Source organism: Eretmochelys imbricata, chromosome 3, assembly GCF_965152235.1.
Source record: "Eretmochelys imbricata isolate rEreImb1 chromosome 3, rEreImb1.hap1, whole genome shotgun sequence".
Taxonomy (NCBI): Eukaryota; Metazoa; Chordata; order Testudines; family Cheloniidae; genus Eretmochelys; species Eretmochelys imbricata.
In genome coordinates, this window is record NC_135574.1 from 60,017,684 (window position 1) to 60,045,029 (window position 27,346).

General features: G+C 39.3%; 1 protein-coding gene across 6 annotated transcripts in view; it reads left to right on the forward strand.

Annotated features, from left to right (window-relative positions):
- SENP6 (SUMO specific peptidase 6) overlaps positions 1-27,346 on the forward strand; it is a 164,577-nt gene that overhangs the window by 46,144 nt on the left and 91,087 nt on the right. For 2 of the 6 annotated variants that reach the window (XM_077812712.1, XM_077812714.1), the window contains exons 5-7: positions 1,819-1,920; positions 13,054-13,074; positions 19,801-19,871. In XM_077812712.1, the coding sequence (XP_077668838.1) occupies positions 1,819-1,920; positions 13,054-13,074; positions 19,801-19,871 (194 nt within the window). Of the gene's footprint in view, positions 1-1,818; positions 1,921-13,053; positions 13,075-19,359; positions 19,423-19,800; positions 19,872-20,043; positions 20,133-27,346 lie in introns of those variants that run through there. The other 4 variants (XM_077812715.1, XM_077812716.1, XM_077812718.1 and 1 more) reach the window with 3 other exon arrangements.

Consider the following 27,346-nt stretch of genomic DNA (forward strand, 5'->3'; position numbering starts at 1 on the left):
ATAATAGATAAAGGGATCCTAGTTGACATTAATTTGGACTTTGAAAAAACCTTTCACAAAGTCCCTCATGAGGCTAAAAAGGAAAACCAAGCAGGCCTGGGAGAGAGGCAAACTACTCTGATGGATTAAAACTGGCTAACAGACAGAAAATGAAGAGTAGAAATAGCTGATCAATTTTAAGTATGGCAGAGGGTAACAGTGGGGTGTCCACAGGATTGATATTCGAATCGGTGTTCAATATGTTAATGATTTGGAAAGGGAAATGAATAGTGAGGTCAGACTTTTGTGGATTGCACAAAACTATTTAAGTCAAGATATGAAAAGAATCCTATGATATGAAAAGGACCTAACAAAGCTAGGTAAATACTGATGATGTGTGGTGACTGATTACCTCGCATTAGTCAACAATGAACTTCATGTGTATATGGGAAGGAATAATTTGAACTACTCATTCACATTATTGGATTCTAAATCAAAGTTCATCACAGTGGAAAAAAAAGCAGTTTATCATTGTGGACAACTCAATGAAAACCTCTACTCTTTTGGTTTCCATTGCATATTGATTACTCATCATGCTAAGATTTATAAAGAGGGGGGAGAAAATAGTGCAAAATATTATTCCATTATAAAACGTGATGATTTTCCCATATCATGAATGCTGTGCTAAATTCTCTAAAATAATTATATCAAAGGTGGTAGAGCTCCAGAGATAACAGGTGATTAGTCATGAAAAAACTTCCAAAGGGGAGAGTGACTAGATTAGGACTGCTTAAAGAGACAAGTAGGAAGAAACATAAGACTTAACAGTGGTTCTCAAACTTTTGTACGGTGACCCCTTTCACATAGCAAGCCTCTGAGTGTGACCCTCCTTATAAATTAAAAACCCTTGTTGGTATATTTAACACCATTATAAATGCTGGAGGCAAAGCGGGGCTTAGGGTGGAGGCTTGTAGCTCATGACCCCCCATGTGACCTCTTGAGGGGTACTGACCTCCAGTTTGAGAACCGCTGACTTAAAACAAAAAAAAAAACCACAAAAACAAAATCAAAGGAATGAATGAAAATGAAGGCAGCTAAATTTAAAAAAAAAAAAAAAAAAAAAAAGATTCCTTTTGAACACAATGCCTAATTAACTTGGGGAACTCATGGCCACAAAATACTTTGTGACCAAGAGCTTATCAGCATTGAATAAAGGCTTTTGTCAACATTAGGTATTATAAAATAAAAGGTATATCTTAGCCAACCACGAGCTGCCTCAGGTTAGGAAGAAATGTTCCTTTTTGGCAGAATAGTCTATAATGGTCTATTATGCAGATTTTTGTCCCTTCCTTTAAAGAGTCTGGTACTGGCCAATGTCAGCAATAGGATGCTGGGCTGTTTTGATATGGCATTTATGCTCCTACAGGCACAGAAGTAGACTTCAGCACGGCGAGGTTTAGAACGAGAGACATTGATTTCCAGTTCTGTGTACATTAGTCTGGACGTTTCCTATTTTTTGTTAGATTTTTTTTTTAATAACGTTTTCAAATTAGACATTTGTGACTGCAAAGGATTATAGAATATTATTGCAAAAGATTACAGCAGTGAACCACAAGAAGAAGCTGTGTGTGGTTTATGGGCCCGGAAGTCGGGAGAGGCTGAGAATCCTCATTTCTGACTGTGCTGCCTCTTTATCAAACCAGTCTAGTTATGTAATTTAAGTGTTATATTATTTTAGTTACTGATTAGCTACATGACATTTCTTAGCTTTTTTCATTGTTTCTGCAGTTTTGTTAATTTTGTAACTTTTGTTTACCTTACTTTCTATCATATTTACAGTGAAAATTCCCAGAATATAACTTGTCCAGGAACCGTAGTGCACGGTAGACATTTTCACCATGCTCATGCACAGATACCAGTAGTAAAAACAGCAGCCCAAAGGTAAGACTGAAGAAACCAATGTGTATATCATTCTCGTGTCATCCTCTCACACTTTCCCACCCGTGCATCTCATTTGTGGCAGTGGTTCAGAGTGCTATGTTTTTAAAGGAATTTTCATACTGTCTTGTTTTCCCACAGCTGAGATTCGTACATGGTAGTCTTCACAGTCCCGAAAACATTTTTAAAGTAAACAGGGATGTGTGACATGATAGTACTTTTTGGATCCTTTAATATCTGCCTTCATTGAATTGTGAAGGTCTCCAAAAGCTTACCTTGTTAACCTTCATTGTGAACAAACCCTTCACTTTTTAAAAAAAAAAAAAAAAAAAAAAAAAGTTCATTTGACAGCATTTTGTGGAATCTAACCTTTCAACTGGAAAGTAGTTAACAGTGAAACTATTTAAAAAAAAAAAAAGACGTCAAGCAATTGTAAATAATGTATAATAGAACGTCACTTAATAAACGCTCCTGTAATCAAACACTTGAATTGATAAAAATTCCAGTTTCTTCTGCCACTTGGCAACGATTCAGTAGCAAATGTACTGAGATGTCATATAAGTCACATTGCTTAAAAAAATACAGCAGACTTAATAGTTCACTATGACATATAAACCTTAAAAACAACAGCCATCAAAATAACTGGAGAAATACATGTCTTCAGTGGGACTGCTCATGAGCAAGGTTATGCATGTGTGTGTTTGCAGGAGTAGGGTCTTAAAGGATGAAAAGGGGAAGTGTAAGTAAATGCAGTTAAGTCTCCTACAAAATTATGACCTTTAAAAATCAAATATTGAATTGAACACATGCACTGTTTTTTTTGTTTGTTTGTTTGTAGTAGCACCCATTGTGCGTGGGTTGAAAGCTGTTAAGAGAACAACCTTCCTAACCAATAGCTTAAATGTCTTTTTATTTCTCCTTCTTCCTCCTTTTTTTTCTTAAAGTTATGCTAACCACCAAAATCGTTTTGTTGCAGGGAAGTGTCTGAGGAATCTCAAGGGATCTGCTAGGTCTGATATTAATGGATATCTTAATGGTCTGGGACAGCTAGTAAAAATCAAGTTAATGAAAAATGTAGATGTTAAATTAGGAAGATTTACAAACATCAGCGAAGATCAAGAGGACGACTTACATTATAAACATGAGCAGAAAATAACTAAATGAGCTTTAAGTTGAAAAAATGCAAGCTAATAATACCTCTAAAGGGAAAACATTGTATGGACCCTCACCAGAAGTTAGAAATCTGGGAAGAAATGATAGCAATAGAAAAGATGATATAGTGGACAGCAAGTGAGGCATGAATTTGCAAAGTGATAGAGGCACAAAACAAAAATATAACTTTTGGCTGCATATGCAGAGGTCTCATGTCATAGGCCTCATAGTCCCTCTGTATTTGGTCCTACTACAGAAGCAACAGGAATACTATGTTCAGGTCTGGACTACTGAGTGCCATAAAAGATATTGACTAACTGAAGGATGTTCAAAGAAAACATCAGAAGTTAGGGTGTTTGAAGGAGTTTTGTCTTTATGAGTAAAGATGGAAAGAGCTAAATAATAGATCATGGCTAAGGGAATAAATGGTGGGAAATAATGTAGAAATGTGTAAGATGTAAACACTGAGAATGGTGAGGTATAGCAAGGTGTAATGAGATGAGATTAAAGGAAGATACTTAAATAGAATATTAGGGGTAAGCTTGTTAATGAGATATGTTTGACTGGCATAGTCTAAGGAAAATGGTAGAAATCCTGTTGCTTGGGACACTTAAAACTCTGTTGGACCAAAACAACCAACCATAGTAAATGTACAATAGGGAACAACCCTGTGTTGGCCGGGAGATGGAAGAAACCTATTAGGTTATCTAGTCCATCTCTAGATTCTGTAAGTACTTCAGAAAATTAAATAGTGGGGAATTGCTTTTATGAGGTCTTCCACTGGTGATATTACTGTTTTGTATAATTTGTTTTAAATTAATCATGTATTGAGGTGCATGTACATACCACCTAAGTCACATCAGAAAAATGTGAACGACCTCACTCCTTATTTCCTCCGGCAGGGCTGTCCCTAGCGGGGTGTGGGGACCGGGACATTGGTGCAGAGTTTCTATCTGCCGGGGGGAGCTCCCCCATGGCTCCACCCAAGCCCTGCTGCCACTCCACCTCTGCCCCCCTCTTCCCTGCCTAGTTCTGCCCCCTCCCTCGAGTGTGCTGCACCCTCACTCCTCCCCCCAGTGTCTCTAGATGCTGCGAAACAGCTGATCAGTGATAGGCACTGGGAGGGATGGAGAGGGAGGTGGAGGAGGTGCTGATTGGCAGGGCCCACAGGAGGTGATGGGGGTAATGGGTGGGAAGGGGAAGGTTGGGAAGGGTGCTCTTCCTCGCCCCCGCTTGCCCGTCTCCCACCTCACCTCCCAGCCCACGTCCTCAGAAACCGCGGGGTGGGGTCTGGGGTGGTCACCCCGATTTGCCGTACCCTAGGGACAGCTCTGCTCTCCAATACTGGTGAGCATCCTTAAGACCACCAGGGATTCTCTATCATTGGAAGTATTTAAATGAAGATTGCATGTTTTTCTAAAAGATATGCTTTAATTCAAACAGGAATTAATTCAAGGGAGTCCTACGATTGTGGTTTATAGTTCAGACTGGATCAATGTTACCTTCTGGCCTTCTAATTAGTCCACCAGTGCAAACCATATATGCATTTTGTGTCTATAGCCATTTTATCTTTTTTTTTGTTTTACAATTAATTAAAAAAACAAACACCCTTGCCCCCCCCCCCCCCAAAAAAAACCCCACCATGCTATTGAAATATGTGAATGTGTTACAGAAATATAAGAGTTAAAGAGATGCTTTAAGAAGTTCTTCTGTCCACGGTCTCTCCATTCCAGTGCTATCTTTTTATCTGCGAGTTTCTCAGATTTACAATGTTGCCACGTGAGTGCTTCCTTCCATAGCTGTCCTCCCTTCCCCGTCCTTATTCCTCTGTTACCCTGCAAATAATTCAGTTCAGTTCTTCTGATTGGTGTGGTTGTTGCATCAGATGTAGGTCCTTAATCACATCCCTTTTTCCATCCCATCTTGTTTTTTTTTTTTTTTTCTTTTACTCCTAACCCATGTATAACATGGCTGACTAAATGGTGTGATTAAGTAAGGTGGCCACGGAGAGTTTTTAATTTTGTGTTCCACACACTGTTCCTGCCCCCTCTTGGAGTTGTATTATTGAGGGTGGTCCTCCCTACGTAAAGTGCGCTGGCACAGGGCCTCTGTCCCCCTGGTACTAGCAAGTATGGCAGTATAGGGGTCTGCTCCCCTCTTCTCTTCTAGAGGCACAAGTGGCAGAAGGGGGCTGGTGGCGCCTCCTCCAGTAATTAACCTAGAAATCAGGGTATGTCTGTTTGTGTGGGTGGGCCAAGTCCACCTGACTCTTTTCCTGCCACATGCAGTTTTCTCTTTGGGGATGGGGCAGTGGGAGAGGGGAACCCCCAGAGCATCTGGTCTTAAAATGAGTGCTCCACTGAGAGACATGGAGCAGTTCAAAACACTCCAGCTGTTTCAGTTGTCTGCAGAAAGACAAAGATCAGTTAACGCAGGTCACATTAATGAAAGCAGTTACATAATATCTACAGAAGTCAGTAGAACATTTTTTAAAGTAAACAAGGACATGTCACAGGGTGCTTTCTTGGATTCTTTAGTATCAGTCTTAATTTAGTTGAGGTTTTCTAAAATATACCCTGTTAAACTTTTTTGTGAAACCATCCCTAGGCATAGACCTAAAGTACCTATACTGTAATCCTGGTCCTGATGTGACATCAAATTTCTCCTTATGCTGTCTTATGTTGCCAACTACAGACCTATAGGTTTAAGCAAAAATAGCTCATTTGTAAGTGCACCTTTGCAAAATTAATTGACACACCAGTAGATTAGCCATTTAAATAATTTGATTTTAGTGATTTTGATTTTTGATTTTTTTATGCATATCCAAAAATTATATTTCAAGTCCATTTCTTATTGGTGCTATTTGCCTTCACTTGTACTAAATAACAGGCAGATGACTGCAGGATGAAGATTTTGTGTGTGTGTTACAGCCAGGAAATAATGTCATACTTTCTTGAGTGTGATTGGCTCCAACATCTGCTAATAACAATGTAACCTGACTGATTTGAGTACAGTGTAACCTGTCAGCTTGGATTCACTAAGGGCAAGTCATGCCTGACTAACTTAATTGCCTTCTATGATGAGATAACTGGCTCTGTGGATGAGGGGAAAGCAGTGGACGTGTTGTTCCTTGACTTGAGCAAAGCTTTAGATACGGTTCCCCACAGTATTCTTGCCAGCAAGTTAAAGAAGTATGGGCTGGATGAATGGACTATAAGGTGGAGAGAAAGCTGGCTAGATCATCGGGCTCAACGGGTAGTGATCAATGGCTCCATGTCTAGTTGGTAGCCAGTATCAAGTGGAGTGCTCCGTGAGTCGGTCCGGGGGCCAGTTTTGTTCAGTATCTTCATTAATGATCTGGAGGATGACGTGGATTGCACCTTCAGCAAGTTTGCAGATGACACTAAACTGGGAGGAGTGGTAGACACAGTGGAGAGAAGGGATAGGATACAGAGGGACCTAGGCCAATTGGAGGATTGGGCCAAAAGAAATCTGATGAGGTTCAACAAGGACAAGTGCAGAGTCCTGCATTTAGGATGGAAGAATCCCATATTGCTACAGGCTAGGGACCGAGTAGCTAGGCAGCAGTTCTGCAGAAAAGGACCTAGGGATTACAGTGGATGAGAAGCTGTATATGAATCAGCATTGTGCCCTTGTTGCCAGGAAGGCTAATGACATTTTGGGCTGTATAAGTAGGAGCACTGCCAGCAGATCGAGGGACACGATCATTCCCCTCTGTTGGGCATTGGTGAGGCCTCATCTGGAGTAGTGTGTCCAGTTTTGGGCCCCACGCTACAAGAAGGATGTGGAAAAATTGGAAAGAGTCCAGCGGATGGCAAAGAAAATGCTGGGGCACATGACTTATGAGGAGAGGCTGAGGGAACTGGGATTATTTAGTCTGCAGAAGGGAAGAATGAATGTGGATTTGATAGCTGCTTTCAACTACCTGAAAGGGGGTCCCAAAGAGGTTGGATCTAGACTGTTCTCAGTGGTAGCAGATGACAGAACAAGGAGTAATGGTCTCAAGTTGCAGTGGGGGAGGCTTAGGTTGTATATTAGGAAAAACTTCACTAGGAGGGTGGTGAAGCACTGGAATGCGTTACCTTGGGAGGTAGTGGAATCTCCTTCCTTTGAGGTTTTTAAGGTCAGGCTTGACAAAGTCCTGGCTGGGATGAATTAGTTTAGGATTGGTCCTGCTTTGAGCAGGGGGTTGGACTAGATGACCTCCTGGGGTCTCTTCCAACCCGGGTATTCTATGATTCTGAGATTCTATGATTTACCTTTGGCATCTAAGGCTGGAATTTTCAAAGGAGCTTTAGGGTATATCCACACTGCAAAAACAAAAACAAAAAACCCTGAGGCATTGAGTCTCAGAGCCTGGGTCTGTTCACTCTGGTTTGGACTGTGGGGCTAAAAATAGCAGTGTTAGATATTCCAGCCTGTGTGGTGGAACCTGACATGAGGGAGGGTCTCAGAATCTGGACTGGAGCCCAAAAGGGAGCATTTACACTGCTATTTTTATCCCTGCCACCTGAGCCTAAGTTACGTCAACGTTCAGCCAGCACAGTAACTAAATCGCTTTTGCATGTCTGCATTACTCTCCTTGCATCGGAGGTGTGCGTCCTTGCCAGAAGCACTTGCACCTACTTAACTGGCAGTGTGGGGAATAGTGGGGCTTCTGAAAGGCAGCAACAGTAGATATAAGCAACACAGTGTTTGCACTGACACTGCATCAGCCTAACTACATTGATATTGACTCTACACCTCTTTTGGAGTTATTAAATTGGTGTAGTGGGCGAGTTACACTGGCAGGAGTGACATTCTAGATGCTTAAAGAGTTAGGTCAACGTAAGCTGGTTGATGCAGATGATGTCTCAGACACAAGTGATCGTGACTTGATCAGAGTTACCAATGTGCAAGAAGAATAAAGTTCAGACCAGTAATACAGTAAAAGATTTGTCATCCGGCATGCTGGAGGAATAGGAGGTTAGTCAAAAATTCCAGTTAACTATGAGGTATACTTACCAATGGAATACCAATTTTCAAAGAATTTAGAATATAATAAAACGAGTAAAGTATAAAATAGTAAACAGATACTCACCAATCCAGTAGTAGTACTGCACTGGAGAGTTGTAGGTTTCTTGAAGCACTTAAGTGTATACAGGTAAAGTTTTCTATACAGCAGGTTATCTTTTGACACTACGTATCACTATGGGCAGTGCATGGTGTACATCCAGATCACTAAAAATACACTTAACAGTAAAACTGTATTGAACATAATTTAATCGATGGTTCAGAAGGCACCTCAGGGTCATCCTTATCAACAGCAATTATCATCGTAGATGTAGAAGGTGTATGAGATTGGGATGAACACCCTGGAAGCTGCTTTTTTGAATAAATCCCTAATATCAACTTGCTGACTTGTCTTCTGCCTCTTTTGCAAAAAAATAGAATGTAGAATGTGCAACTGCATGACCTCCTGGGCAGTATACTGGTCCCGGTTACTAGATTGAAGAGTTGTATTGGGAGATATTGGAAATGCCAGTTAATAGAGCTTTCTGGTTGATAAAGTGCTGGATAACATAGCTTTGTGTGTGTGTGTTTATCAAGGCCAATTTCACAACCCTGAAAACAATTAAGAGTCAAATCATCTGGGAGGAAGAATTTAATCAAAAAAATGTGAACGATTGGGAATCATAGAATCATAGAATATCAGGATTGGAAGGGACCTCAGGAGGTCATCTAGTCCAACCCCCTGCTCAAAAGCAGGACCAATCTCCAATTAAATCATCCCAGCCAGGGCTTAATCACTTAAGAACACCTTATAGATGTCCAAAAAAGCCACAATCAACTTGGTTTAGAGGGGAAGTGAAGACTGCTATTTAACATAAATAAATAAATTAAATATAACCAAATGGAAGAAAGGGGAAGTTGACAGTAATGAATATGAATCAAAATTTATGAATTATAGAAAAGTGATGAGACCAAGGAGAAATCTATGGCCTGCAGGGTTAAGGGCGTCAAAGTGTTTTAAAAATTATATTAGGAACAAAGACTCCTGGTGCTGGTATTAGTCCATTAGTAGATGGAAATGATCGAATTATCGATAATAATGCAGAAAAGGTAGAAGTGTTCAGTACATATTTCTGTTCTGAATTTGGGGTGATAGTCTCCTCATATGCTCTTTCCTTGAGAAATACTAGGGGAATGAATGTTAAACACAAGCTAATAAGGACAAACATTTTTAAATCAGCCAATCCAGATAACTTTTATCCAGAGGTTTCAAAAGAGTTGGCAGAGGAGCTTACTGGATAGTTAAGGTTGTTTTCAGTAAGTTTTGAAGCAGCGGGGAAACTCCAGAAGGCATGCACATTAGCTTTCTTCCAATCTTTAAAAAATGTTGACAGGATGACATGGATAATTCATAGGGCTGTCAGCCTGATACAGATCCTGGGAAACACAGTGGAGTTGCTGATACCGGACTTGTTTAATAAAGAACTAAAGGAGGGTAATGTAATTAATGCAAATAAACGTGGTTTACTGAAAATAGATCTTGTCAAATTAATTTGTCTTTTTGGTGAGATATAACCGTTTGGGTGATAAAGATAATAGAGTTGATGTTCAATTCTTTTACTTTCTATAAGCCATTTTACTTTGTACTGCATGACATTTTGGTTAAAAGTAGAACAGTATAAAATTAACATCACAAATTATAGAAACTGGCAGACTGATAGTTCTCAATGTAATTGTAAGCAGGAAATCGTCATCAAGCGGGTGTTTTCCCAGTGGAGTCCCAAAGGGATTGGTTCTTGGCCTTACGCTATTTAATGTTTTTATCAATAACCTGGAAGAAAGCAAAACTATCACTGATAAAATTTACAGATGAGACGGTCATTGGGGAGTGGTAAATAATGAAGAGGATAGGTCACTGATTCAGAGTGATCTGGCTTGCTTGGAAACTGAGTGAGAGCAAACAATATAAGTATTGATATGGCTAAATATAAATGTATTATATCTAGGAACAAAGCAGGTAGGCCATGCTTACAGGATGGGGGACTCTATCCTGGGAAGCAGTGATTCTGAAAAAAATTTGGAGATTATGGTGGATGATCGTCTGAACATGAGTTCCCACTGTGATACTGTGGACAGAAGAGCTAATGAGATCCTGGAATGTTTAAACAGGGAATCTCTAGTAGAGAAGATAAGTGATTCTGTCTCTCTATTTGGCACTGGAATGACTGCTGCTGGAATACGGTCCATTTTTGGTGCCCCAATTCAAGAAGGTTGTTAATAAATTGGAGAGGGCTCACAGAAGAGCCCTCAGACTGATTAAAGGATTAGAAAATATGCCTATAGTAATAAACGCAAGAAGCTCAATCTAGCTTAGCTAAAAGGTGATTTGACTGCAATTTGTGTATCTACATGGGGAACAAATATTTAACAATGGATTATTCACTCCAGCAGAGAAGGGTATAAAACAATTCAGTGGCTGGAAGATGAAGCTAGACAAATTCAGATTGGAAATAGATCTTTTACAGTGAGAGTGATTACCATTTGAACAGTTTGCTAGGGGTCATGGTGTATTCTTTATCACTAACAATTTTTAGATCAGAATTGGATGTTTTTCTAAAAGATAAGCTCTAAAATTTATTTTGGGGAAATTCTATGGCCTGTGTTATATGGGAGGTCAGACTAGAGTATCAGAATGGTTCCTTCTGACCTCTAGCCTCTCTTATTCTAGTTTTACCATACATGTAGCCAAATAGTATGTGCATGTGCCAGATTAAGGTCCCTTAATGTACCTTATGAAGTGTGATTCAAGTAAAATAGCATTGGGAACTTGAAACTAAAAACCTCATGACAGCCCTACACTGTATAATTTCCTCGTAGAATTCCCTAGCATGTCATTTCTGAAGACCTATATTTTTAAATCTAGATTGTATCATAAGCAGAACTAGTTTTGTGGTTCGTTTCAGCTCTGTTCTCTTGTTAATATTATTTCAAATAATGAATGCCACTGTATTTTGAACCATTCTGGCGGATTCTTCTGAGATTCAGGATTGGAATAGCATGTATATGCTACATGTCTCAACCAGATTTTATTGCATGAGCTTAATGGGGTGATTTCTTAAGGCAGTGCCTGTGTTTGATGCTTGTCTGTGTTCTGGAATCAGTCTCTCTCTCTCTCTCCTGAAGTGTACAAAATCAAAGTAATCTTTTATTCCTTTTTTTCTTTAGGCATGTTACACTAAAAAGATATATAATAGGCAAACAAAGCATTATCTGTTGTATGCATCATATTACACATTCGGGAAGATTTCTTCTGTCCTTACATATGTGGCGTTCTGGATTCTGAGTTAATATGAAGGATTATGGAAAGTGGGTGGGACAGCATGATCACGGACAACACCCTGGTGAAAAGCTCAGTAGACTCCCCATTGCTGGTGACTGAAAAGTAGGGGCGGAATTTAAAAAAAAAAGGGCGTTCTCTCTCAAGGCAATATCTTAGACTAGGCTTTGAGTCCCCTACCTTGCATATCAACCTTGTGTACTAAGGGTCTGACTTCCAGAAGTTTTGAGCACCTCCAGCTCCTATTAGCTTTAAATAAAACACTTCTGAAAATAAGACCATAAGGCAATAAGACAACTGCAGCTGGCCTGTGCCAACTCATAGAATCATAGAATATCAGGGTTGGAAGGGACCCCAGAAGGTCATCTAGTCCAACCCCCTGCTCGAAGCAGGACCAATTCCCAGTTAAATCATCCCAGCCAGGGCTTTGTCAAGCCTGACCTTAAAAACCTCTAAGGAAGGAGATTCTACCACCTCCCTAGGTAACGCATTCCAGTGTTTCACCACCCTCATAGTGAAAAAGTTTTTCCTAATATCCAATCTAAACCTCCCCCACTGCAACTTGAGACCATTACTCCTCGTTCTGTCATCTGCTACCATTGAGAACAGTCTAGAGCCATCCTCTTTGGAACCCCCTTTCGGGTAGTTGAAAGCAGCTATCAAATCCCCCCTCATTCTTCTCTTCTGCAGACTAAACAATCCCAGCTCCCTCAGCCTCTCCTCATAAGTCATGTGTTCCAGACCCCTCATCATTTTTGTTGCCCTTCGCTGGACTCTCTCCAATTTATCCACATCCACAACTGATTCAGGCTTGCAGGGCTTGGGCTACAGGACTGTTTAACTTGGTGAAGACTTTCTGGCTTGGGCTACAGCCTGAGCTCTGGGACCCTTCCACTTTGTAGGCACCTAGAGCCTGAACATCTACACTGCAATTAAACAGCTCTTGCTTGAGCCCCATAAGCAAGAGTCAGTGGGTTTTTAATGGCAGATTTACCCTGAGTGTCTGATATATTTAGAGCTTCTTCCTTGCCCCTGCTTTTGGATATGAGGAGAGCTGTTCTGTCACTTTCCTCTCTCAAGTATCTGGTCACATGTAGACTCTGGAAAATATGTAACTCTAATTTTTTTCCACTTGTGAATATTACATTTTCTCAATCTAAATACTTATTTAAAAATATTTTGAATAGATAGGATTGGATTGCTGCCTAAAAACGCAAATAAATGGTAAACCTGTAGACTTTTATTTTCTGTGGTAGTCCAGTGGGAAGTCCAGAGCAAAGCTCTATTTTAATTCATTCTGTCATGCCGTCTACAATGGAGTGATTTAAAGCAGATTACCAGTCTTAACTCAAATTTAATGAAATTATTTGAGATTGAACAGGGTGCATGTCAGTATAAAAACTTTGCCCACTGACTTTTGCTGGTTTGAGGAATAAAGTTAATTATGTTTGTATTTACTGCTGTTAAAATGCGGTCAATATTTTTAACTTTTAATTAGAAAAGTATTGCAACATGAGTTCAAGAAGTGACCAATTGGTGGTAGTTTATATTTGATAACTATTAAAACTTGAGTGATGTGCAACAAATGTGGGGCTTTGCATCTTATGTTTTTCTCTTTTTTTCATATTTTTAAGCAATCTGGACCGAAAGGAAAGGTAAGTTTAATGTTGATGAAATGAGCATGGAAATGAGAAATAAGTAAGTTAACTGAATGATTACCCTATCAATACTAGCTAAAGAATTATCCGTAAAATCATGGTCAGCTCTGCTGCCTGTGAGCTATTTTATGAAAAGAACATGGAATACAAACAGTACCTTTTTATATTCAGCTATAGGCACTGATTGCCTTTTTAATGTGGACAGTGTACTGGGTACATTCGCATACAGAAACATGCATATAGATATACAGAAAAAAAAATTAACTTCAGTTTTCTGTGGAAACTTGTAAGTTAATTTTAAGTGTTTTGATATTGCAGGAGAGCTATTGCTATCTGGTTTCTAACAAAGTGTTAAGCTATTTTTTAGTTTTCTAGCAATCTTGTAGCTTTGAATAGAGTTTGAATTTCATTCTAAATATAGTCATATAATTTTTATTCATTAAATATACAAATTAGAACAATTAACCAAAACAGAACAAAGAAAGAAATCTACTATTAAAGCTGATTTGGTGCTGTTGTTTCATGTATTTGTGTGGAAACACTAAAGTTTGCCATGTCACATATTTCATGTTACTTGGAAAATGCTGGTTTCTGTTAATATTCTTTTATATAGTTTAAGTATACAAATAGATGTAAATATTTTGTTCATTTCGAATACTTTATTAAAACCAATCAGACATCTGACATCCTTTGACATCTGATGTCATTTATTCCACAAGAAAGTAATTCTTTTCTGTTACATGGCAGTATAAGCTTTATATTAAAGTTAAATTATGATTAAACTGTACATTTAATATTGAACTAAAATTGAAAATAATTTACATAACTGTTTAAAGTAGTTTTCTTTGGAAATTCAGGATTTAGTGGATTGACTGTAAATCAATAGTATAATATTGTGCTTTCTTTTACTTTCCAAAATTAAAATTTAAAGGGATGCTGACATATCAGCCTTGGCCCTCATATTTTAACCTCATAAGGAGTTTTACAACTTTTTCTTGTTTTTTAATTTTTTAAATGTTCATGATTTTTTTTTTCAATTTTATAGTGTGTGGATTTTAAAGAATCAGTTATTATCCTGTTAGTGTTTGATTCAGGCACAGTAGGGATTGTCAGAAGAATAAATTGTGCACAAGGTCACAGCCCCTAGTTTTTTTTTTTTTTTTTTTTTTGCAAAAGTGAAACAGCAGCTTCTGTTAAATGCTACTAAGAACCACTACCAGCAACTAGGCTCCATAGACATATAAAGTTGGTAGGGGCTTTGTCTCCCCCCAGCACTGTGGAAAAAATCATGGAGCAGGCCTTGGAGAAACACAGTTCTTCCTCTCTCTTGCTCCAGGCAGGAGCTTTTCCCAGTTGTTTTTCCCCCTGTATCCAGTTCCCTTCAGGTAATGAGATTATTTTGGGGAACAAGAGACCACAGGGGAACAAGCCCTTTGAGTGTAGTGGGTCCCAGACTAAGATCATAGGGGCTCTTGGTTTGGTTCTGTGAGCCATGCTTCCTTTTCTCTATTCTCCAACAACATGGCTGCTGAGCCGTAAGCCATTTGGGGCAGAAATTCAGCCTCAGAATCTGACTTTGCAATCTACTCTCCAAAACATTAATCCCTGGTTACTCTATGTATGAGATGAAACATAGGTATGAGGGGTGACTACAACAGCAGGGACATGTCAGGCAAGACTAAAGCTTCTTGGACAGAAATTCCACACCAAAAGCATATGCTTTGAAAGCTAAAAGCCCTCCTTGACTGTTTTCTTCTGGCTGAGGTGAAACATGAAATCTGAGAGTATCCCGGAAGAACAAATCATTTAGATCGCTAGGAAGTGGCCAAGGGGCAGCATGTTCCATACCCTGCCACTGAACAGAGTGGGCTATTATTTTGCCTTCCTTGTTCCAGGGAGGGCTTGATATTCAGTCCATGTTATCCGCTATTTTCCTGTGTTGCTTCTTCTCTGGATTGTTTCCCTCAAGTATTGGTTATTCTCCTTCTACTTGAGGGAACAGAAATCAAAGTTCTTGTTTGTTAAATAAGTAAATAAATGGAAAATCTCAAATGAATTGAATTCCCAGTGTCTGGAACCTGTTAATAATTCTTGTGGGTAAATGTGGAGCTCATAGAATTATTTTTAGGGCTCTTATTATCAAGAGAAATTTGCATATTCCTTTTTGGAACAGTTCATTGGCTACCTCCAGTGGGACCTGCAGGAAATATACTCAAAGCAGAGTGTTGTATCTGCTATTTGACATGCCCTTGATGCCACTTCAAAATTGAAGATGACTGGCTTGAGATTTATAAACTGGATTGAACAGGAAGGAGGAATTTGCCTCAGAAGTTTAAAAAAAAATATTTGTGAATGCTTTCTTTGGCAGGTCATAAGACATGTCTTTCAAATTGTGTTTTTGTATATCAAACATTGTTTAGTACTTAAATGGTTAGTTGAGACCAAAAACTAAAATGGAAACCACACATTGAAAATGTACCACCTGTTTAAAATTTTCTGCTCTACTGTGGTGGAGTCAAATCTGCTGGTGTTCAAGTATGCTGCAAGTAAACCTCCTGGTCACATGTAACCTTTGTTTTACCAGCTCTAAAAGCTTTCAGTTATTGTTTTATTATTCTCCTGTATGGCTTTTTAGGTGTGTGAGGGTTGTTTAGACTGATTTGAAGCAGTTCAAGATTTTTTTGCCATGCTCTCTGTTGTTGTTCCTCAGATGCCACTTTTCTGAGATAGATGGGAAGCCAGGCCTGAACGGGATACATTTGAGCACTTCTCAAATCTTTACACATCAGCAATAAGCTTAACACATCCTTTATTTCAGTGAAAGACAAAATAATAAAATAAAACGCCTAATGAATAGATAGGACAGTTTTAAAAAAATTCTATCATCATTCTGAGGTTTGCATGGGTGATATAGATCTGGAGTTGCTGGCATGCATGTAATGCAAACAAGGTTCAATAACTAATTCTGTTGACGGGACAGACGGCTACAAACATCCCCCTTGGTATCTTTGATAGGGAAAAAATGAGAGTGAGGCATGTGAATACTTGGAGCTCGAGTGTAATAAGTTCTGTTTATATTTATGAAGAAATGTATTGATTGTATTTTAGATCTTAGACCTGTTAGACTCAGCAAATTTAACTGAATTCTGCTGAGAAGATGAACCGAGAGAGGAGATTATTTTATGTTTCATCATGTTAATAACACTCCAAAACCACATGACAGGAACTTGAAAGCCCACAACAACCTGGGAGAGAAATGAAAGCCAGGACTTTTAAATTTCTTTGAGGCTGAGCTTCATTATGAAGAAACATAAGGCTGTCGTAATCAAGGGATATGTGTACACTCCAATGAAAAAAAAAAACACGGCAATAAGTCTCAGAGTTCAGGTCAACTGGCTTGAGCTGCAGGGCTAAAAAAAATAGCAGTGTAGATATTAAGGCTTGGGCTGGAGCCCGGACTCTGAGACCCTCCTCCTTGCAGAATTTTAGAGCGTGGGCTCCAGCCCAAGCCTGAATGTCTACACTGCTATTTTAAGCCCTGCAGCTCAAGCCCTGCAATTCTGAGTCAGTTGAGCTGGATTCTCAGACTTGCTGCCGCAGTGTATGTGCGTGTTTGGTTTTTATTGCAGTGTAGACATACCCATGTAGGCCTTTCGGGAATTAAGATATGGTGGCGCCTCTAATTCTGTTTATGGCTAAAATCTCTACTCTTAAACTTCTGAAAAATATAGAATGTTTCAATAAAAAAGGATGTGGAAAAAAACAACTATTTCAGAATACCTTTTTGCTGATGTCTTCTGTTTGAGGAAGGTTAGAAATTTAGGAAGTATATCCATTAATGTACTACTAGTACTGTGTGAAATATGTTCTTGTTTTCTTAACGCAATGTTGTTTTCTCATACCCATCTCCCCCTCCTCTACTTGTCACTTGTACACTATCAGCAAGAAACCGATTATGCACAGTTAGCCTTAAAATTTTGGAAAAGGTTAAGGTGATGCTTCTAAGTGATTTCCTCTCTTCTTCTCTCCCCCCCCCCCCCCCCCCAGCCCCCAATAGTTTATTCTCATTATAAACAAATAAGCAAAGGACTGCCATCAGGCTCTTGTGCTGCAAAGAAGGAAGGCAGCCTCTTACACTGGCACCTTTGCATAATTGTCAGTCTGGGCTTCTTTTCTGTTTTTTCATTCTACATGCAATTTTGGATATGTTTGCTTTTGGCTATTGTTTTGTGATTGTTGTAATTGCAGAAGACTAGATATAACTGTCCAGTACCTTGAAACGTGACAGTGAGCAAGCTTGATGGTGCCTTGCCTTGGCTGAGTGCAAGCTTAAGTTAGGGAGTGTGCAGTATGCTGTTGAATGTAATTTTAGTGTTCAACTTACTTTTAATTATTGTTCAACAATATATGATGTGAAACGCGAGTTCAGTGATGCCATACAAATTTTAAAATGTGTTTCATCTGAAGTATGAATATGCCAAGGTAAATTGCTATTTCATCTGCTGAATTTACTGTGCATTGTCAACTGTGTATGAAGATTGGTCAAGAAAAGTTGAAAATGGAGGAAGCGTAAGAGATCTAATTTTTTTCCAAAAAATAATTACAGTATACTTTAACTGTGTGCAGAGATTTTGAATTGTCAAACTAAGTAGCTTGGTCCAGCACTTAAAAAGCCTTTGATTTCTTAGGGGGGGGTGTGTGTGTGTATATACATATCTAATACTTGTACTAAGCCTGTACTCTCTGTTGAATTCAGATATTTAAATACTATCAAATAGTTTTGCAAACAGTAATGTCAAATATATGACACAAGCCAAGGCATGTTCTGGTTGTTGAGATGAGGGGATTGTTAAAATAAAATTGTAATAGGCTTGAATCATCCCAGTAGCAAAATGGTTTTATACTTTTATATCTCCTATACTGCATTAATACATAGTAGTTCTAGTTATTGCTAATGTTAGTGATAAATGAAATATTAAAGGTACAGCAAGCTAGCTACATAATGCCAAGTGACATCTCGCATATGCTTTTGCTTTACAAAATTGCACCTTAACTGTTTTGGTTATGCTGTGAATCTTTTGACTTTTTTTAATTTCTATCAAAACAAGTCAAACAAAAAACCCACACAATTTTTCTAAATGTGTAAAACTTACTTTTTGGTTCAGTTTACATGCATATTAAAACACACACTTTGAAACAGAGTTGCTACACAAACATACTTGTTACAGTCACAGAAGCAAAGAAATAAAAAAGTTAAGGTACATACCATTACATGTTCTCTCCTCTTCATCCCCATGGGATAGCTCAGTGGTTTGAGCATTGCCTGCTAAACCCAGGGTTGTGAGTTCAATCCTTGAGGGGGCCATTTAGGGATCTGGGGCAAAAATTGGGGATTGGTCCTGCTTTGAGTAGGGGGTTGGACTAGATGACCTCTTAAGGTCCCTTCCAACCCTGATATTCTATGATTCAAATCCTAAATTATCACAGCATCCATATGTACATGCCACAATCTTATCAAACTACTCCTTCAACCATCCCTACTGCATAATGCTATCATCAAACTGCCGCCACCCAACACTATAAGATATGGATGTTTGGTGTAGTTGTTTGGTAAAAAGGGTGCCGGAAGGCATTGTAGATAAACAGTAAAAAGAAAAGGAGTACTTGTGGCACCTTAGAGACTAATAAATTTATTTGAGCATAAGCTTTCGTGAGCTACAGCTCACTTCATCTGATGCATGATAAACAGTGTTTAGTCAACAATAGAAGCCCTGAAAAAAAATCAGCCAGAGACAAATTTCATACACTTGCAAGTAAACATTTATTATTCAGAACCAAACAAACTACATATAAAATTCAAAGGGGATAATAAATTTGCACTTTGGTAAATTTCCCACATTGAAAAACTGACCAGGGGGAAGCGGCAAGGGAAAGGGAAAGGAAATTTATGCTACATACTAAGCTCATTTCAGAATGCAAGCTTAGTGTGTCACAACCAGCATCTCTAATTTTTCTTCAGTTTCCCAATCCAGTACCAGAAACCTCTAGCTAACTCATTAGCACCTTAGTGGAGCTATACGGTTAGCACAAGCTGAGTAAATGCACATTGCGTCACTTCTGTGTACAGAATATACAGAATTCTTAACCTAAGAATATAAGATTCTGTTGAACAGCAGCTTCTGCAATATAAAAAAGTAAACAAAGTGGTAAAGTATTTTAAAGTGAAGAAATGCCAAAGTTAAGATAGCACATATACATATTTATCTTTTTTTTTTTTTAAAGTTTTCTTAATAGGAAATGTGTTAGTCACTGTCATTCTAAAATATGGATCAACCTTTTATTAAGGTAATTTTTAAAGGGGGGAAAAGGGGAAAATTTCAGGCAGATACTGGGCCTGGAAAATTTCATCCTGAAATGTGAAAGATCCCAAGTTTTCAGCTACTGAAAAAGGGGATTGAGGTTGGAAACACTTAGATGACCTTAAATGAGCATGGCTAGTACTCTGGCAGTCAGATTTAGGTTATTAATTTGTCTGTATCAGAACATACAGATATTTCAGTGTATGTGTAGTATATAATTGGAAAAGCTATTCACTTTCTTAATTCAAATATATTTATTCAGAGTGCTAAAATTCATATTTCTGGGTTTGGTGAAATGTATAACAGTGTCAAAATACGTTACAATTTCTGTCAAAACTACAACTGTATTAATTTTTTTTTCCAGAAAAGAATACCCCCCTCATTTTCAGAAGATAGAAATTGACCCTATTAGATTACCTCAGCGTCATTTGATGGGTAGGTATCCTTAGCGTTTCATTTACTTTAAACTAGGAAGTAAGTCTTTATTTTTTTAAATAAACTGCTTTGAACATGTCTGTGCCAAATTCTATAATCACACCTATGTGTATCTGTGGTATATCCATTGATATCAATAGGATTACTCTGTATTTATACAGGTGTGATGGAAGCTGAATTTGGCCCTTTGTGTGGACTGAATTATGCAATACGTGCTGTCTTCTTATTGTGAATTTCAAATTACATCTCAGTTTTTCCAAGGTGAACTCAAGTGAAAAAAATAAACTATCAGTGGTTGAAATGGTATTTCTGTAACACTGCAAAAGTGTAGTATATGATGTATGAAACAAGTAAGAATGCTGCACCAAAGACCTTAGCTTTGTACAATGCAAAAGAGAACGGCAAAATGTCTTTTTAGCTTTATATTCTTCGTGGAGCAGCATCCTGAAGCTGGAGACTAAGGGATGGATTTGTTTTTTATTTAACTATATTAGTAATTGTTTTGTAGTAGCACCCAAAAACCCCACTCAGAATTGAAACCTCCGTGTACTGAGGGGCTGTACAAAGAAGTAGGAAGATTTGAACCCTGCCCTGAAGAGCTTACAGCCTAACTTTGAAACAAGACTCAACTAGTAGCAGCCCAATAGACTGCGGGTGGGAGGGAAGTTGAGAATCAACAACTGATTACCAAGGTTCTTTGTCTGAGTCCAGTTTAGAGCAATTGGGGGCTGCTCTATCACCAGCTGACTCTTAGGGACCATATGCCAGCTGGGATGAGTTTGGGTACATTGCACTTCAGCCATGTTCCCTCTCCATTTTTGACTCACCCCTCCAACTTAGGGGGTGAAGGGAATGTGGTGTGGGAGCTGGTGATTAGACCTGTCTCTGTACCTGATGTGGAGTACTTCATATCGGGGGAATTCTCAGTAGGGAACTGTCAGGTGTTGGTTCCCTTTGCACTGCATAGTCAACTTAATGGGAGTAGAACAGGGCAGAGTATTAAGTATTGGTTGTGGCCCCTTAAACTTTTTGAAATAATGTTCAGCCCACAGGCTGAAAAGGCTGGATGCTACTCAATGAGGAAGAGAATCCAGACTAATAGTAACTATTGTTAAAGTATTTTTTTCATGCCTTGAAAATGTTTTATAAGTTAATTCAAGAAACAAAAAAAACCTAGGCATACTAACACTGAAAGAGTCAATAGACCTTGCAATTTATATTTCAAGTTATCTACATGGAGTTAATGTAAAACTTATTAGCTATAGCTAAGCAAACTTAGAGCTGAGAAAAGATGATTGTTTTACTTCCTAAATATGCACACTTTTCTGAAAGTGTTTACATATTTTATGGCTGGTAACTCTTTAAAAAGCTTTGTATTTTTCAATGATTTACCTTTTGTGCATGGTGGTGTATATGTTTAGTGTCCTGAGACTGAGTGTAACAGATATCATGATGCTTCTTAATGGATGGATAATATTAAAGGGAAATGCAGAAAGAGAAACCAGGAGTTGTAAAATATGAGAAAAGAGGAAAAGGAGGAGTGTCAGATACTTGAATGTCAAAAGTGGTGGATAAATCCAGAGGAATCAAGATGTGCCCTTTCAGTTTGGCTAAGAAGAGTTTGTCAGAGACCTGGGTGAGAATGGTTTGCTGGAGAAAAGAGAATAGATATCAAATTGAAGGGTGTTGGTCAATTGCTGCCAGAACTTCCTATCTGCCAGGAAGGGAAAGAGCACTCAGAAGCTTGGAGATAAAGGGGAGGAGGAAGATAGTACAGTATATGGAGTTCCCAAGTGAAGTCTCGGAAGACTGACCAGGTGAATTAAAATCCCATTCAAAGACATAAATTTGCTGACAGAGGAGTGCTATATTAAGACTTGGAAGATCAGTGGATTTAAGTATTGTGTCCTGTACTTTAACCCCACCCACCCACACAAATGCTCAGTCAAATGAGACTTGTCCTGACAGCAGCTTGAATTCTGTGGCCCACATTGGGAATATTCTTACAGTAAGCAGTTTAGGGCAGGGATTGTTTACATAGTAATGCAGGAATTGCCATACTGCGTCAGACCACTGGTCTGTATAGCCCAGTATCTTGTCTCCACTAGTGACCAGCACCACATCTCTGGTGATCACCCTCAAGGGGTGCATCCTCCTGATTCTTAATAGTTAGGAATTGGTTAGGGTTCTTTAACATGAAGTTTTATATCCCTTCTAAAAATTCTTAGTATTTACTGTTACAGTTTGGGGTATTCTTCATATAAATGTCCAGTCTCTGTTTGACTCTCTTGCTAAGTCCTTGGCCTCAGTGAAATTCTGTGGCAATGAGTTCTGCCATCTAATTATGGTAAGTGTGAGAAAGTATTTTCTGTAATGAAATATGAATTTACCACCTTTCAGTTTCACTGAATGACCATTTGTTCTTAAGAAGGAAAGAGTAGAAGCTCCTGATCCATCATCTTACCATTCACTACTTTTATGTCTTTTCACATCCTCTCTCATTTCTCCTCTCTAAACTCTAAAGTAATGAATCTGCCTTTTCAATGTTTGCTCATATCTGAGTTGTTCCACGCTCCTAATTTGTGTCATCTCTGAGTCCTGGCTGATTTTTCAATATCCTTCTTTGAGATGGAGCGACCAATACCATGAAAAGGATTTAGACTAGAAGCCTGATCTGTGTTCCCAATTCCCAGTCTGGTTCTGTAACTACAAAGTCTTTTGGACTTGAAGCCACCTTGCAGGCCACAAGGACTGGTAGCCCTTCTAAAATGACACTGTTATCTGAGGCAAGAGGCAGAGAATGGAAAGGATAAAACATGTAGCAACTAATGTAGAATGTTAATATCTAGAAATAAGTACATATTGTTGATGTATGATAGAAGGAAGGAACTACAGTAAGATGGTAGCTAGAGGTATGGTGACTCTGAATGAGGGAGAGTCACTATATCACAGTTGGGACCTTGCCCCTCATCACAAACAGGAACTGTGATTGAAGGGCTCTGCCTAGAATAGGAGACTTCTCCCAGACAGCAGGGTCTCAACACTGGGGCCAGGAGCATATCTTCAGACATTTAATGTTTGGTTTGTGTTTGTGAATTTATATTTTGTTAAGATTGATGAGGTTTTTGCTTTGTTTTTTGCAACCTGCCATTAACCTATGGCTCACCGCATCCCACCTCATCGTAACATCTGTTGTAATCCTTCTTCCTTCTCCTCTCCTTCTCCCTCCCCCCCATCTCCACCTGCCTTCCTGGTTACTATCGTCCCTCTGCTGTTCCCACCACCTCTGCCTACACATCTTCCCCTCTACACCCCAGTCTCCTCCCTCTTCTTTCCAGCACAAACCTAAGTCCCACATGTGTATCCTCCTCCTCAACTCTGATAGCATTTGTCCAAATCCTAGACCTCCCTCCCCCCACCTTCTCCACTACATCTCACATTCATCCCTTCCACCACCTCCGCCTCTCTTGTGTCAGTAGTCCTAAGCTTGTGTCCATCGCCTTCCTTCCCACGATCCACCTCTCTTGCTGTTTCTGGAATGCCCACTCTTCCTCTAAAAAGATCTCAGCCATCCAGAGTCTTTTTCATACTCGCATTCAACAGCTCCTTGTTTTGAGATCCAGATCCTTTCATCTCTGACCCTGTCTCTGCAGCACCCCTCTCTTAATGAGGTTGCTGCTGCTTTCGCAGTTCCTCCCACCCCTTCTCCGCGTAGCTCGCAAATTACTGGTGTGAGGGTATTGGGCTTCTCCCCTGTTACTGCCACTTCCAACCTCTCCCCCATTTTGCTCTTTCTCCTCTTCTGAACAGTACTGCATCTGATTCTTCTCTCTGCTCCCCCCAACTAAAAAGTGACAAATTATTAAAGTGCTTGTATCCAAATGCTAGAAGTCTAAATACTAAGATGGGTGAAATTAAGTGCCTGGCATTAGATGAGGATGTTGATATAAAAGACATCACAGAAACTTGGTGGAATGAGGACAATTAATGGGACATGGTAATACCAGGATGCAAAATGTATGGGAATGACGGAGTAGGTTGTGCTGGTGAGGGAGTGGCACTATATGTGAAAGAGAGCATATAGTCAAATATAGTAAAAAATCTTAAATAAATCATACTGTACTATAGTATCTCTATTAATAGAAATTCCATGCTTGAATCAAGGACTATAGCAGTAGGAATACACTACTGACCACATGACTGTGATGGTGATTGTGAAATGCTCAGGGAGCTTAAAGCGGCTATTAAAAATAGAAAACTCAGTAATAATAGGGGGGTTTCAGCTATCTCCATATTCACTGAGTACATGTCCCCTCGGGAGAGGATGCAGAGAGAAAATTTCCAGACACCATTAATGACCGCTTCTTGGAGGCACAACCCACAAAAGAAGAGGCAATTCTTGATTTAGTTCTAAATGGAGCACAGGATCTGGTCTAAGAGGTGAATATAGCTGAACCGCTTGGTAATAGCAACCATAATACAATTAAATTTAACATCCTTGTGAGGAGGGGAAATACCAGAGAAGTCCACCACAGTAGAATTTAACTTCAGAAAGGGGAATAAACACACAAATGAGGAAGCTAGTTAAATGGAAATTAAAAGGAACAGTCACAAGAGTGAAATGACTGCAAGCTGCATGGGAACTTTTGAAAAACACCATAATAGAGGCTCAAATTGAATGTATACCCCAAATTAAAAAGAATAGTAAGAGGACCAAAAAAATGCCACCATGGCAGAGTAAAAAAGTCATCATTTAAAAATTGAAAGTAAGATCCTACTGAGGAGAAAAAGGAGCATAAACTCTGGCAAGTCAAATGTAAAAATATAATTAGGCAGGCAAAAAAGAATTTGAAGAGCAACTATTAAGGCTCAAACTAAAAGCAAAAAAAAAAAAAAAAATTAAGCAAGCAGGAAACCTGCCAAACAATCAGCGGGGCCACTGGATGATCAAGGCACTAAAGGAGCACTGAAGGAAGATAAGGCCATTGCAGAATCTAAATGAATTCTTTGCATGGGTCTTCACTGCAGAGAATGTGAGGGAGATTCCCACACCTAAGCCATTCATTTTAGATGGCAGATCTGAGAAACTGTCCCACATTGAGGTGTCAATAGAGGAGGTTTTAGAACAAATTGATAAATTAACCCGTAATAAGTCACCAGGCCCAGATGGTATTCACCCAAGAGTTCAGAAGGAACTCAAATATGAAACTGAGAACTACTTATGTAACCTGTTGCTTAAATCAGCTTCTGCACCAGATGACTGGAGGATAGCTAACGTGATGCCAATTTTTAAAAAAAAGCTCCAGAGGTGATCCTGGAATTTACAGGCCAGTAAGCCTATCTTTGATACCAGGCAAATTTGTTGAAGCTATAGCAAAGAACAGAATGATCAGACACAGAAATGTACACGATGTGTTGGGGAAGAGTCAACATACCTTTAGTAAGGGAAATCATGCCTCACCAATCTATTAATTCTTTGAGGTGGTCAGCAAATGTTGACAAGGGTGATCCAATGGGTATAGTATACTTGGACTTTCAGAAAGCTTTTGAGACTGTCCCTTACCGAAGATGCTTAAGCAAACTAAATTGTCATGGAATAAGATGGAAGGTCCTCTTGTGGATCGGTAACTGGTTAAAAGACAGGAAACAAAGGGTAGCAATAAATGTTAAGCTTTCAGAATGAAGAGAGGTAGATAGTGGTGTCCCCAGGGATCTGTATTGGGGCCAGTGCTGTTCAACATATTCATAAAGATCTGGAAAAAGGGGTTAACAGTGAGGTGGCAAAGTTTGCAGATGATACAAAATTATTCAAGATAGTGAAGTCTGAAGCAGATCGTAAAGAGTTGCAAAGGGATCTTACTCAACTGGGTGACTGGGGCAACAAAATGGCAGATGAAATTCCATGTTGATAAATTTAAAGTATTGCACATTGGAAAGTATACAGAATGATGGGGTCTAAATTAGCTGTTAACACTCACGAAAGATTTTGGAGTCCTTGTGGATAGTTCTCTGAAAACATCTGCTCAATGTGAAGTGGCAGTCGAAAAGGCTAATCCATGTTGGGACTCACTAGACGCATTAGAAAGGGGATAATGAGACCGTAAATATCATAATGCCACTAAAGTCCATGGTATGCCCCAAACCTCAAATACTGCATTCAGTTGTGGTCACCACATGTCTAAAAAGTTATATGAGGGGGTGGGAGGATATGATAGAGGTCTATAAAATCATGAATGGTGTAGAGAAAGTAAATAAGGAATTTACTCCTTCACTTAACACAAGAACACAGGGGTCACCCAATGACAATAGGTATCCGGTTTAAAACAAGTGAAAGGAAGTTGTTCTCCACACAATGCACAGTCAACCTGTGGAACTCATTACCAGTGAATGTTGTGAAGGTCAAAAGTATAACTGAGTTCAAAAAATAATTTGATAAGCTCAGGGAGGATAGATCTATGAATGACGACTAGCCGAGATGGTTAGGGGCTCAACTGCATGCTCTGGGTGTCCCTAAGCCTCTGACTGCCAGATTCTGGAGTGGATGACAGGAGACAGATCACTTGATGATTGCCCTGTTCTGTTCATTCCTTTTGAAGCATCTGGGAATTGGCCACTGTTGAAAGACAGAATACTGGGGTAGATGGACCATTGGTCTGATCCACTATGGCCATTCTTATGTTCTTGTGTTGCTGTCATCCACCCACATCCTCCTCTTCAACATTCCTCTGTGATTTTTGACTCCTGTCTCTCTCTCTCTCTTTTCCTCTCCTCATAAGCTCACACGCTCTTTGACTTCAGCTTCCATATTGATGACTCATTTGACCCCTTAGCTGCATGTTTCCTCATCTTCACCTCTTCTTTCAACCTGCAGCCATGGTTCAAGTCTCCTATTCACCAAAGAGTTTGTTGACTTAACTTGCTCTTCACCTAGCACTGCTCTCTCTCTGTTGCCAAGTTCCACCTTTCTGACCATCACCTGGTCTCATTCACCATCACATATCAACTCCCCTTGACTGTCACTTAGCCTTTCCACAACTTCCAATCCATCAGCATTGATTTTCTCATCTGCTCTCAGCCTTCTCCCTGCCCTCTCTTCCAATGATATGTTTATTGGTTCTCCCCATGCTTCGCTCTCCTCCATCCTTAACTCTTTTGCCCTTCTCTCCCAGTGCAGTGTCTACCTTGACAACCCTTAGCCCTGGCTCGTTCCCAACATCTGCTTCCTCTGCTCCTGCTCTCACATTGCAGAGCTTCTCTTGTGCAATCTTAGGACTAGATTGACTTTGTAATGGGGGAAAATCATTCTTTCCTCTTTCAGTTCTGTAATCTTCCAAGCGAAGCAACTATACTTCTTCAGTTTGGCTGAATCCCACATCCACAATCCCAGACACCTTTCTGCTACTTTTAACTCACTCCTCAAATCTTCTCCTCCTTCTGCCTCTACTTCAGTGATTCATGCACACTAAAACCAGAAG